This window comes from Lepidochelys kempii, chromosome 1 (assembly GCF_965140285.1).
Source record: "Lepidochelys kempii isolate rLepKem1 chromosome 1, rLepKem1.hap1, whole genome shotgun sequence".
Taxonomy (NCBI): Eukaryota; Metazoa; Chordata; order Testudines; family Cheloniidae; genus Lepidochelys; species Lepidochelys kempii.
In genome coordinates, this window is record NC_136380.1 from 197,616,038 (window position 1) to 197,628,893 (window position 12,856).

A 12,856-nucleotide genomic window follows, 5' to 3' on the forward strand; every position below is an offset into this window, starting at 1 on the left:
GGTGGATTGTTATCTTTCTTCCCCTCCCGAACCCTAGATAATTCCACTCAGTTAAAGCAGCCTAGCTAGCCCAGTAGCAATTGGTTGTGTTCTGCACTAGCACCTGGTTCGCTGACTCATTGCTGTGTCTTGGGATCTGCTATAATGTGTCCTAGATCCTAAGACTTTTGTCTTAATCCGTCCTACATTTAATCCGAAGAATTTTAGAGGCAGTCATAACCTTTGGTTGGGGGGAAAGATTTGAGTTGGCTAAGCAGGATAGTAGTGTATGGGTGCATTGCTGTCAGGAGCTGTGGAGACCGTCAGTTAAATGGGCTCATATAAAATCTGATTGTGTTTTAACCTCATGCATATCTGTTGAAAGGCCACTACAGAATTAAGATGCCAGAGAGCTCTATTGTGATCATTCAGATTTGTAGTTCCCTTCTCTCTGTGTACAGTCATATGTCTGTAGATTTCCTATAGGTGCTGGGTATACTCACAATTTCCTTCTGTTTTTGTAACAAGAAAGAGATGCCATCTCAGCTCATTTTATATACAGATAAAAAGTTCGATGATATCCTATGCCCTTTTCTATTATAAATAGATAACTCATCATTTTATACAATGCTGCAAATATTTCATAAAACACATTTATCTCTCTGGCTTTTTTTTCAAATAGGTAAAAAATGCATTTGAAGGATTACCTGGATACAATAATATCCATGTGCTGGAATTCAGGTAAATAGATTTATAAAGGCATACAAACCTAACATCAGTGTTCTCATAACTGACCTACACAACTTTTATTGATCACTGCTGCAGAGGACAAATTTGATCAGCTGTTTCTTTCTTCTGCCCATGAAGTCAGTCAAAGCCTCTCTCATGATGTCTGCCCCTGTTTCTTTGTCCTAGGATTTAAATACAATAAACATGTCTTTTGCCATTTGATAATTCTCCAAGATTCTCAAATGTTCATAATTTGATACAGGTTAGTATTAAATGCAGAGGAATCCAAACACTCTTGGGAAAACTTTGAGTGTACTTAACTTTTTATCCAGTCTGTTAGGGAAGACTGGATGGCTCAGAAGGTTAATGATGAAATATATAACATTTCACTTCTAAGTCACAAAGAGACATAGATGAATAATTTGTAACAAATTGTTTATTTGACGTATTTTGCATGTCTTTCTGTTCATGAATATTCTGTGAAAAGACTGAGTTTCTCCAATTTATTTGTTTTTCAGAATGATTCGAGTCCATTTGTTTTGTAAATATTGTTTCCAAGAGATTTGTAGCAAGTACTTGAAATTGAGATTTGAGCTGGTTTGATTGGATGCACAGGTCACGTGACATGTTTCTGTTTCCTGATTGGCTTGAGTATAACTTTTAGGATTAGGTTTCTGATGTGAATACACAGGAGTATGAATCTGAAATTTATCTGCCTTAACATTTTGCACTAGTTGATTTATAAGTCAGTATTTCTCTGAATATTCCTGCCAATAAACTCAGCTGCTACAATACTCACCGGAAGCAAAAATGGCAAGGGACAAAGGATACTTTTGTGGTTGGAGCACCAGACTGGGAATCAGGAAATCTGGATTCAGTTCTCAGCTCTGCACAGATTTGTTGTGATTATCTTGAGCCAAGTCACGCACCCTCTCTGTGCCTCAGTTCCCCGTGTGCAAGGATAACACTTCTTTACCTTAGCGGGAGGGGGTTTGTGATGGTGTTCAAATGCTGTGGTTATGAGTGCCACAGAAAAGCTGATACAGAATGAAATAATAAAACATTTAAAAGGTTATCTGTGGGCCTGGTTTTGGTAGGATTTGCCTGTTTGTGTAGTGACAAATTCCAATCTAGCCCAGTGTGCAGTGGTTTGTTAATAATTGGCAACTATTAGTTGATCTTTAGGTGTGCAAAATGAAGTGGTGGTCTCATAAAATGGTTCGTAGTTCATAAATGGCCACATCATATTCTCCCTAATATTTATCCTTGTTCGCAGTCTCTGCAAGGGAAACTTAAGCTTTGCAGGAGCATGGAAACAGCCCTTTCAGTTCTCACTTTTAGCAGAAGTCAGAATCAAAACACACAGGTGTGGCAGCGTAGAAAAGCCTGCACGGTCTCAGCATATGTAACACCAGTTCCGTAGAGAAATGGCTTCCATCTCCATTAATGCCATTCCAATACCTCCTATCAGTCCCAGCAGCGTGCAGAGTACGTACACTGCACACACCCCTAGCACGGGTATAAGCAGCCATGTGTGCACTGCTTAGGCATGTAGAGTAAAAACATGCCAGAAGCCTAGAGTATACGCCCTGCCTACACAGCTGTCTCTTTACATGCCCAAGCAGCGCTTCCCCTGTCTACACTGCCTCCCTGCTGCTGGAGCCTTTCCCCATCACAGCAAAAGACTCTGGCACTGGGGAGGCAGCAGGGAAAGGCTCGGGGAGCTGCCAGACTTTCACTGCTGCATGTAGCTAATGCCGCACCGTAGACACAGTTTGCCTTTCACGGCGACGTGTAGCACTACATGCTGCTGCACCTGTGGAGAAGGCCGAAAAGGCTGCTTGTTCTGGCAAGGATATCCTACTACTTTCTGATAAGTAAATATGTTTGTAAACTAGCCGTAAGTAACGTTATTGTGCCTGTTTTCCCCCCTGATATATGCTAGCACAACTGCACTGACTTAGAACAACTTTTAGTCCCATTGAAGCCAGTAGTGAATCTCCCATTGAGTTGAGTGAAACCAGAATTTGGTCCCTTGTATAGCAGAATAACATTTTTTACTTGTAAGCTATTTAATTTGATTTATTTTCAAATTTGTCTGTTCTATAGCATGTCAGAGCTGTCACTATAAGGAATAAACTAGAACATAGGTTCTGAAACTTCCTTGCACCGCGATCCCCTTCTGACAACAAAAATTACTACATGGCCCCAAGAGGGGGGACCGAAACCTACGCCTGCCCGGGCACCGCTGCCCCAGGTGTGGGGGCCAAAACCAAAACCCAGGGGCTTCAACCCCAGGCTGAGGGCCTGTAACCTGAGCCCCCCCCACCCAGGGCTGAAGCCCTTGCGCTTTGGCTTTGGCCCTGGGCGGTGAGGCTTGGGCTTCAGCCCCAGACATAAGCATGTCTAACTCTAGCCTTGGTGACCCCATTAAAACGGGGTCACAACCCACAGTTTGAGAACCGCTGAACTAGAAGACTTAAATGGAATGACAAAACTGTTTCTCATTTAACATATTTATTTCTTTTTTTAATGTTTAGCTCTCCTGACGATGACAGGTAAAGGCAACATATGTAAATTGTCGTAGTGTAAATTTAGACAGGCTTGCTAATTGCATGAGACTACCAGTTATTATGGCAGTGTGGTTATGAATTAAGGATACATCCAGTAAAAATATTATCCCTTGCTGTAGATTTACTTAAAACTACAAGTAGCTGACCTGTTTTAGGCTACAGATAGTCTAATCCAATTTTCTTATTTAACTAGTAATCAGAAAGAGTTACATAGCAAACTCTGCCTAAACATGAATCAGTTAGTGAGTTAAAATTTTTTTGTAGGAATCTCTAGTTTAAAGCAAATAAAATTGCTTAACTGCTGTTTACTGGTTTTTCATTGCAATTTGTGGTAGGGCACCTAGAGCCATTGATAGGTATCTCTTTTTTATGACCGTATAAAGCCAAATAAATTAAGACAATGGTACATCTCAAGCAAACCCCATTTAAGTGTTTGAAGGCCAATGTGGATGTGAACCTCAGTGGAAGTTGTAATCAACCTTCTTCAGCTGGAAGGAGAGATCAGACTGGGGCTGTTTGGGGAATGTTTCTGTGTATTTAGTGTGTGTTTGTGTGTCAAGGTATCAAAGAGCGCTCTTTGAAGCCCGTATTAAGTACCTCAAAATCTGTTGAGGTGCTGTGTGTGTGTCTGTGTGTATATACACACACACACATTTTAGAGGGAATTAATACTTGACCTTTGATGGATTAGGAGCCCACAGTTTATTGACCTTTTGTTAGAGATTTCCTAAAATGCAATCAAAGAGAGAGCACTCTTTGAAGCCCTTATTTATTTGAAGAATTTTGAAGTAATTGCCAATTAATACGGACTTCAAATAACGCTCTCTTTGATACCTTTTTGGGAACTTACCTGACAAAAAGTCAATGAACTGTGGGCTCCTAATCCATTAAAGATCAAATATAAATTCCCTCTAATACACATCTTAACATAAAAGCTGGTTTCCATAAACAATCTTATAGAGAAGCAGTATTTGATTTTAGAAGAAGGGATTGAAAAGAAAAAACTCTGTCGAAACAGCAGAGTATTAAAGCCATCCCCTTACTTCCATGCACTTCTGCAAGAAAGGATGCACAAGAATCTATTCAGAGACACTCTGCTCCAAGGAACAGATGTTGGGGCCCGTTTCAGGTGGATGACCGTAGTTATTAATTGCATTTAATAGCTGCAACTGACAGCATGGCTTTATTAAATCCAGATATTATTGTTGTCCAGCATATTGGGTTCTGATTTTTGCCCTGTCTTTTCATTGTTGTGCTCTGTTTCCATTCCCCAGAGTGATACTTATGCCCAGAATGTGCCTACAGTGGGTGAAATTCAGCCAAGGTGGCAACAGCAAAACTCCAGCAGAGTTGTGGTTTTAGTGCAGCCGCATTTGCTGCTTACATCTGAACTGAGCTTAGCTCTGTAGGCCTCACTAAGCCCAGCCATTGATTAGGGATGCATTCCAGCTCTACGGCAGGAGGAAAACCTATCTTTGGAGCAGGGTTTCCTGGTGCTTCATAGACCACCTCATTTTCTGATTATGCACTTTGTACAGTCAAAGTGTGAAACACTAACTAAAGCTCCCTAGTGCTTACGCTCTGTGTATGGTAACTCTGATTACTGCACTGTCTTGTGGGGAGGTAAATCCAAGTGTGCTCATGAGAAGAAAATTCAGAAAATAGGGTAGGACTGGTACAAATAATTCAGCTGTACAAATTTACAAAACAAAAACTTCTTAATAAAAATAAATGAGAGCAACTACATTCTTATAAATAGGCACTCTTCTGGGCATATAATATAAACACATCTTTAGATCTATCAAGAGCACCATTTAAAACAGGTTTAAATTGCAAAACTTGTCCACTAGGGATGATCAAGGACACTCAAATTTTTATATTTTGTGCTTGTTTACATTTTCCCAGGCTGATTCCATGTCTCAAAACCATTCATGGGGTTGACAAGGTCTTGTAAAAACCTGGTCTCTTCACACATGGTATTTCCACTTCTGGATATTGGTTGGCCCTATTAATGACTATGATATAAAGCCAAATATTTGGGCTTGTCATGATGTTGGAAATATGAGATTTTGAATTTGGGTGGTGCACTCTCTGAAGATTTTGCTCCATCTGTGGTACATTTTACAGAGATAGACAAACATAAAAACAATTAAATATATTTTTACTAAAGACCCCCTTTAAACTGTTGTATCTTTTCTAAGTGTGAGACCTGGCTCCTCAAACAACCAGAATGCATGATATAGCTGGCCAACTGTTTAGCTCTGATCTATATTTTCTTTTTTCTTTATAAAACCACAGTGGTGTGGAGGTTCACTACGCTGTCACGTTTGTTGGGGAAGCCATCAGCAATGCCACCTGGGACCTTATTAACCTTCAGTCCAACAAAGTGGAGGACAACTCCCTCGTAGAACTTGAGGATAACCCAACTGTTGTTTACACAATCAGTGACTTCAGAACTTATATTGCTGAAATCCTTCAAAAGAACTCTTTCCTTGAAAATGTCTCTTTGACCTTGGACCCTGACTCTCTCCAGCTCATTAATGGTGTGTATTACTTAAGAAATGCTGTGGTCTGTTAATCAGAATTTATGTTTAAAAAAGATGAAGGATGTGGTGTGGGGGATTAGGAGCTCCTCTCTCAAAAGGAGGAAGTTGTATGCAGTGGTATGGTCCTCAGGGCTCCTCCTTTTCTCCTGATTTTATCAAAATCAAAGCAGATCAGCAGTGGTAGCATCCTATCCCTAACCCACCAGATTAGCCCCTCTCAAATTAATTTAACATTGCGATGTATAATTTTTAAGGTATGTATTGATGGGTTCAATCATATGTCAGTAACTAAAATGAAATACAAATTCCACCCAAAATATATACTTTGTATATTATTGTATATCCTCTTACAGCAGGATGATGCTGATGACATTCTGTAAGAGTGAAATTCAGCTCAGTGCAGAAGGCCTGCAGAAGGCCCTATGTGCCACTTAAATGGGGCTCAAATGATGCATAGGGCCCTCTGTACTAGGATGAATTTCAGCCTAGTAGTGCTGAGTTGGACCCTGGCAGCACAGACCAGCGCCTGGTAAGTGCTGTCTTCTCGATGTCCTCCCTGTTGCCAGTGGAAATTATCTATCTCCAGTCGTTATCCTTCCTCTATCTTTGCTTCAGGTGTGACTGATAAAAGGCATTCCAGACGCTCAATCATTCTGGTGAGCACTTTGAGAAGATCCTGGAAGCAAATATGAGATGGAAAGAGGACAAATGAGTGAGGGTTTTAGTCCAGAGTACCCTGTTGCTTCTACAAACAACTTCCTTCCAGTGCTAGTGCAGCTTTTCACAGTAATTCTCTAAGGGCAAATTGGGATGATAAATTGGACAGTGTACACCTTCAAATTCTGAATGTTTTCCTATCCTCTGCTTTTAATTATTTTCAGGCACCCGCAGCTGTGACAGCATTTGGGGAAAAAAGAGACAATAAAACACAGTTGGCATCATATAAACTACAATAAACATTCCATATGAACTGTGATTTTACAACTCATTTTTTATTTTCACAGTGAAAGAAGTTCTCTCCCCTGCACCTGAAGACACATCCAGGATTACTGAAAATCCAGTTGTTCTTGAGTCTCCAGAAGTTGATGACGTAAGTACATTTCTGCACTGCATTCTCATTCTAGTGAGACTAATTTGTCCTCCAGCTGCCTACTTACAAACACAACCAAATAGTTTAACTCTACACGGTGGAAGTATGGTCAGAATCCAAAAACACAGTTCCCTGCCATGTTTGAAATATAGAATGAATGCTCAGAAATACACACAATATGGAGCTATACAGTCTGATGAGAGAGCTCTGTTTTGCAAGTCTTCCTTTTGGGAAATATTTGGTCTTAGGAGAGTGACACGCCTCCTGCAATGGAACCTGATCTGTTCTTTTCCGTACAAGCCAGTACTGTGTTCTTGTTATAGCCTGTCTAACCACTTCTTCATTTTAGGATTCCCTTTTGGTTTCTTGTAATGTTTTGATTGTGTGGCTTCATAGGGAAATGATGGCCCTCACAACTGAAGAGAATCATTTGGGCCTTTTCTTGGAACAAAAGAGGTAGATGTGAGGGGAAATTTTGCCCATGGAAGAGATTAGATTAAAATAGAACTCCTGTTCCTCCTTTGCAGCTGTACTGCTATCACTGAGAAGTGCAGTGCTCAGTTCTTTCTAAAAACAAACCTACATCTCAGTAACAGCAAAGGAAATCTAGACAAATATTGGCCAATAGTTTCATTTTTATACATCCAAGCTTGCTCCAAAGTTGAAGGCGTTTAAGGCAACACCTGACTATATACATATTGAGAGAAGCTGAAATTAAGCTACAAAATTCAGACCCAGCTTCTGAACATCCCTGAATTTGGTGGTGATACAATCTAGGTTTTTATCTGGCCCATTATGCAGATAGTTTTGTGAGCCTGGACACACTTAAATTTCAGGCCAAGTCCCTGAAGTCCTCACTCAAGTAGAACTCCCATTGGCTTCATATGAGTGTATCTTATGATGTACATTATATTAATATACAGTATATTAACATGTGTAGTATCCCTGTTAGTGGGAATCTTTGGCTGAATAAAAACTTCAAAAATATCCCTATGTAACCTAGACATTTACATGGGAATTGCCATAACAGATTGATTATGGTGAACAGCATGAATATATTGATTAATTTATATAGACTGGTTTTCTATATTGTATATTTACTAGAGATGAGTGAGTAGCTTAAAAATGTTCCATACTACATTAATAAAAGAAATAACTTTAGCTATGCTTACATCCCTTCTATGTTCACTTTCTGCAGATATTCTAGCAAATGAATTTATTGATAGGAAAGTTTGTGGCAATTCACTTTAACTGGATTTTTGAGAATATTTTCTGGAAGTCAATTATGAACTTGTAAAAGCAAGTATTTGCACCCAGAAACCTGATTCCAATAGCTTTGTTTATCCTTTCAAGGAATAGAAACAATAGTATGTGACCTACATTTCCAGTCAAGAGCTTCAATTTTAGATGTTGAATACTTGCAGCGAGCTGCTATGTGCAATCAACAATACAGAAATTATTTAGGAAACCATTTCAATAACAAATCAAACTGCTTATGGACAGATTACAAACAGAAAACAAGGCTGAATTTTTTTTAATGGCTCAGTTGCAATATCTGTTCTTCACAGCTAAAGCAATATGGGAGAAATTAAGTGCCAGTGATAAAATGAGTCCTGCTATATTTTGTATTAGCCCTTCTGTAGAAATGGTTAAAATTTTAAGGACTGTATTTTAATTCATCATATTTGTGTGGGACTATCCTGACTTCACAAACTGATCAGTAGCAGATATCAATTAACTCTAGATCCACCTCTTTAAATTTTACAAATCCTCGTCGCTGTATCTCTCTCAAATCCTGCAGATAGGATTTAAACCAGACTTTGTTGTTGTTGTAACAGGCTGGATTATTGAAGGTAATGTCTTTCTGGCAGAGAGAAATGGGAAATTGGGATTTTTTTCTTTTTGCAGTGATCTGTCATATTAGTAAGCCATTCAAATGATATTGGCAAAAACAGAACTTGCCACTCTAATATTAAACTTGTTAATAAAACATTGCACCATAACAAGAATCTTTGAAATGCATTAGTTGTCATAGGAACACCTCTCCACATTACATAAATGATGAAGTGCAATTCCTGGCACTGGTGCGCTAACATTTAAAAATTTTGCATTGAAAAGTTATTGACACCAGTTCTTATGTTTGTTCTTTTTAATACTTATTTCGCTAATCTTGCAAAAAAACAAAACAAACCCTGATAGTTTTACACGCATTGGTGATTTTTGCTCCTGAAGCACATAACTCATATATATTAATTTCAATTCATTGGTCGCTTGTAATTGCTAAAATGAAAACCGCCTACAAAGATATCAGGAGTGGAATAACGGCTAGTCATAAAAGAGCACCGCAAATAATCCACAAGAAAAGAGCTTATTCTGTGAGATTCGCATTTTTTTTGCCTTGTTCACAAATTGTTCAAACACAGGTAATTAAATTCTCAGATTTATTCATCATTTGCAAATTACTTCAGAATAATTCTTTGGTGTAGACTGTGAAGAGTCCATTGTGAGTGTTCACAATTCACACTCCTATAGGTTCATTACATAAATCATACGGTATTGTTTCTATTTCCTTATTGGACGAATTCTGTAACTAACGTGTCCTGCAGTGTAATTTGCAAGCATGGACCCCTCTCCTTGGTGGAATCCAAGGGCCTGCACTAGTGAATCACAGTGCAGGATAGAGGCTCACACTTTGCAGACTGCAAGTTTTACAACCAAAGATGCAATTTGAATTTGACAATTTGAGCTTAAATGAGTCTTTGATGAGTATTCATGCTAGGGGAATGAGCACTGGTGTGCCCATTGCCCACTTGGTTTATTTTTCTGTGCCAAGGACTGGAAGCCAGGCTCCTCAGTTCTAGTCATAGTTATGACATGCTGACCCCCCTCTATGGTCTTGGTGAAGTTAATCTCTCTGCATTGGTTTCTCTATGTGCAAAATGGAGACAATACCTACCCTATCTCTCAGGAGGTACTGTGTGGATAGATTAACGTTTGAGGATGAAAAGTGCTAAGGACTATGATGGTTATGATGCCCACACACTAGTAGAATGTAGGAAAGAAAGAGAGAAGCTTTGAAATCAAATTTGCTTTTCATGTGTATGTTCTTTGTTTACTTTCTGCATTTCACTCAGCTTGCAGATGAAAAGGACTATGTAAGTTCTAAGCATTCTTCCTCTTACTATAGATTCCACTGGTTTAACAGGCTTTTTAAAAAAGTTTGTGGTGTTACCCAGATATGCCTATGAACTCCAAGGGGACGGATGGGTTTCTGTACTAGAGTCAGGGGTGCTTGAGGCAGCTGATGGGTAGCTTATAACATTGTTCTTTAATTGGTGGCCCGTGGCCCACATCCAACCCATGGGGCCCGCCCGCCCACCCGCCACTGAGCGTCAGCTGATCCTTCGTGGCTGCTGGGAAGCAGCAGCCGAGCTTCCTTCCCCACCTCTCAGGAGCCGAGCCTATTCTTGTAGGAAGGGTTGGGGGAATAGGAGGGGAGCCTTCCCAGCGCACAAGAGGGGCAGGGGAAGGAGGGAGCAGAAAGAGCCTTGCAGCTCAGGGCGGCTCCACTCCCTGTTCCCTCCCTGTAATACCCAATGTGAGAAAGGGGAGGGAAGGAGGTGAAGAAGCAGTGGAGCCTTCCCCTCACACCTCAGAAGGGGGAGGGGTACCCTGCTGCAGCCTCCCCCCAGCCTGGGCTGTGAGGGTTGGTGAAGAATCCCAGTAAGAGCAGAGATGAGGCTGGGAAGGCCACAGATAATTGGGGGGGGGGGAGGGCTAGAGGCAAGAACTTAATGGGGGGATTAGGGTGCTGGGCAGATGGAAGAGCTAGAGGGCAGAACTGATGGGGGCTGGGCAGATGCACCTCCATTTATTTTCCCTCTATTATCACGCCGTGTATTTAATTTATAAACTTTTAATTTATATTTAAACACACTGAAGCTAGATTTTGGTGCTCCATTTTGATTTACAGGGGTACACTTTTAAGCAGGTGCCTACGTAACGTAAAGCAATCAGTAATTGATGTGCTTTCATCAGTTAACTTGATTGCGTCCTGCACAGTAGTTTTTCAGGAAAAAAAACAAAAAAAAATAAAACCCCACAGAGCAGCTATCAAAATATCAGGCTATAAGGAAGGGAAATAAGATGTCCATTCACTGAATATCTTGTGAGTTTAATTTCCAGTTTTAAATTAATAGTTTTAATAGAATTAATATGAATAGCATGCTGTTTTAATAGCATTGCAATGTATTTGTATAATTATTTCTTTGCAAGTTTTCACTGGAATATTGTCTACTGGCATGCTTAGCCTGTTGTTATGAGATTAATAAATACAATCCGGCACACCACTTTTGAACGACTGCAATCCTTGGCAGGCTCCCTAGAGAGCAAACGCCTGGAGAGCCCTGTGACCCTAGAGAGAGCCTTTTAGCTTACCAAGATACGGAAGTTGCTTTATCTGACCTGTGAAAAATTTTAATTGAATATTACTGGTTTATAACTAAGGATTAGATTATGTCATGGAATTCATTAATTCAGAGACTTCTGTGACATTTTCCACTTCAGCCTCGGGGCAGCGGGATTGGAGCTCCCATCTGCCACGGGGCTCCTATAGGTCCCATCTGCCACAAGTGGCAGGGAGCCCGGCACCCCTCACGCAGCAGAGCTTGGGCTCTTATCCCCTGTCTGGCCCATTTTGTCACAGTAATTTTTAGTAAAAGTCAGGGAGCGGTCCTGGGCTTCCGTGAATTTTTGTTTATTGCCCATGACCTGTCCCTGACTTTTACTAAAAATTACTGTGACAAAATTGTAACCTTATTTATAACACATCAGTAAATTCTTTCAGTTGGTAAAAGGAAAACAGATGGGCATAAGTGGTGCACATTCTAATCCATAGTATCCCACTGCTATTGAATATCATTTTTAAAGGAATGCTGCTGTTCTCCTCTAAAGAATCTGTATATGATCCTATCCTTTGGAATGAACGTGGGCTGACTTAAAATGTAGGTCATCCTTACAGTTTGGAACCTCTTGATAGTGCATGTTATCCTCTAATCAGAGAAACAGAAGCCCACCAGGCAGAAGCTGCTACTAGTTAACAATTACTGTACTACTTAGCATATTGTGTGCAGTCCATATGCAGACACAAGTCACACAATAATAGGTTATTATGGATTTGTCTTTCAGGATAATGCCCTTTTAGCTGAGTGGCCCTCTGCAGAAGCAACAACTGCAAGCAATATCTTGCCACTTGATTTCACCAAATCAGGTTTCACCTTTGATAGTGAACAGTCCAATAGCAATGAAATGTGGTTAAGATCAGAAAACCTGGACTTTGAGAACAACATGAATTCAACACCAAAGGCTGTCCTCACTTCTTCTCCTGGTGGGATGAGTCTAGAGGAAGGGAGCCAGACTCTTCCTTCTGTCACCCCATCAATATTAGAAAATGGCTCTCCTGTGGACTCTCAGGAATGGCTGTCTATCCCTGCTTCTTTCAAAGATGGTAAGTTACTTCACTTCATTAACTAAAGTTTAAGTCTAGGTAACAATGTTACCTTGTGCTCAGGAGCCAGAGCCCTCCAAAACAACTTCCTAGAAACTCCTGTGTATTCAGTCAGGTGTGACTAAAAAGAACCAACTTCTAAGTTTAAATGTTTATAGCAACTAATAAGGCCTATTTGTCCCTAAAGAGATTAATGGTATATGCATGATCCCTGTTATTCCATTTCACAGAAACACTGCCAAGTAGTTTTAGCTGGATACAGCAGTAGATAAATCTGCAATAGATACTTCTAACTTTGGCATGTAAGCAGATCAAGGTATTTAATGGGGAAAAACAGAGTTACTGATCCTTGGGGATATAAGAGAAATAGAGTCTGGCAAGCTAAAATTACATAAGTCACAACACAACTAAATGAAAATTGTTGACTTTGTGT

General features: G+C 40.1%; 1 protein-coding gene across 5 annotated transcripts in view; it reads left to right on the forward strand.

Annotated features, from left to right (window-relative positions):
* The window catches only part of IMPG2 (interphotoreceptor matrix proteoglycan 2), a 94,690-nt gene that overhangs the window by 67,199 nt on the left and 14,635 nt on the right, over positions 1-12,856 (forward strand). For 2 of the 5 annotated variants that reach the window (XM_073306870.2, XM_073306903.2), the window contains exons 9-14: positions 662-720; positions 3,249-3,266; positions 5,580-5,824; positions 6,832-6,917; positions 10,052-10,072; positions 12,105-12,423. In XM_073306870.2, coding sequence (XP_073162971.1) covers positions 662-720; positions 3,249-3,266; positions 5,580-5,824; positions 6,832-6,917; positions 10,052-10,072; positions 12,105-12,423 — 748 coding nt within the window. The remainder of the gene's footprint in view (positions 1-661; positions 721-3,248; positions 3,267-5,579; positions 5,825-6,831; positions 6,918-10,051; positions 10,073-12,104; positions 12,424-12,856) is intronic. The other 3 variants (XM_073306886.2, XM_073306880.2, XM_073306894.2) reach the window with 3 other exon arrangements.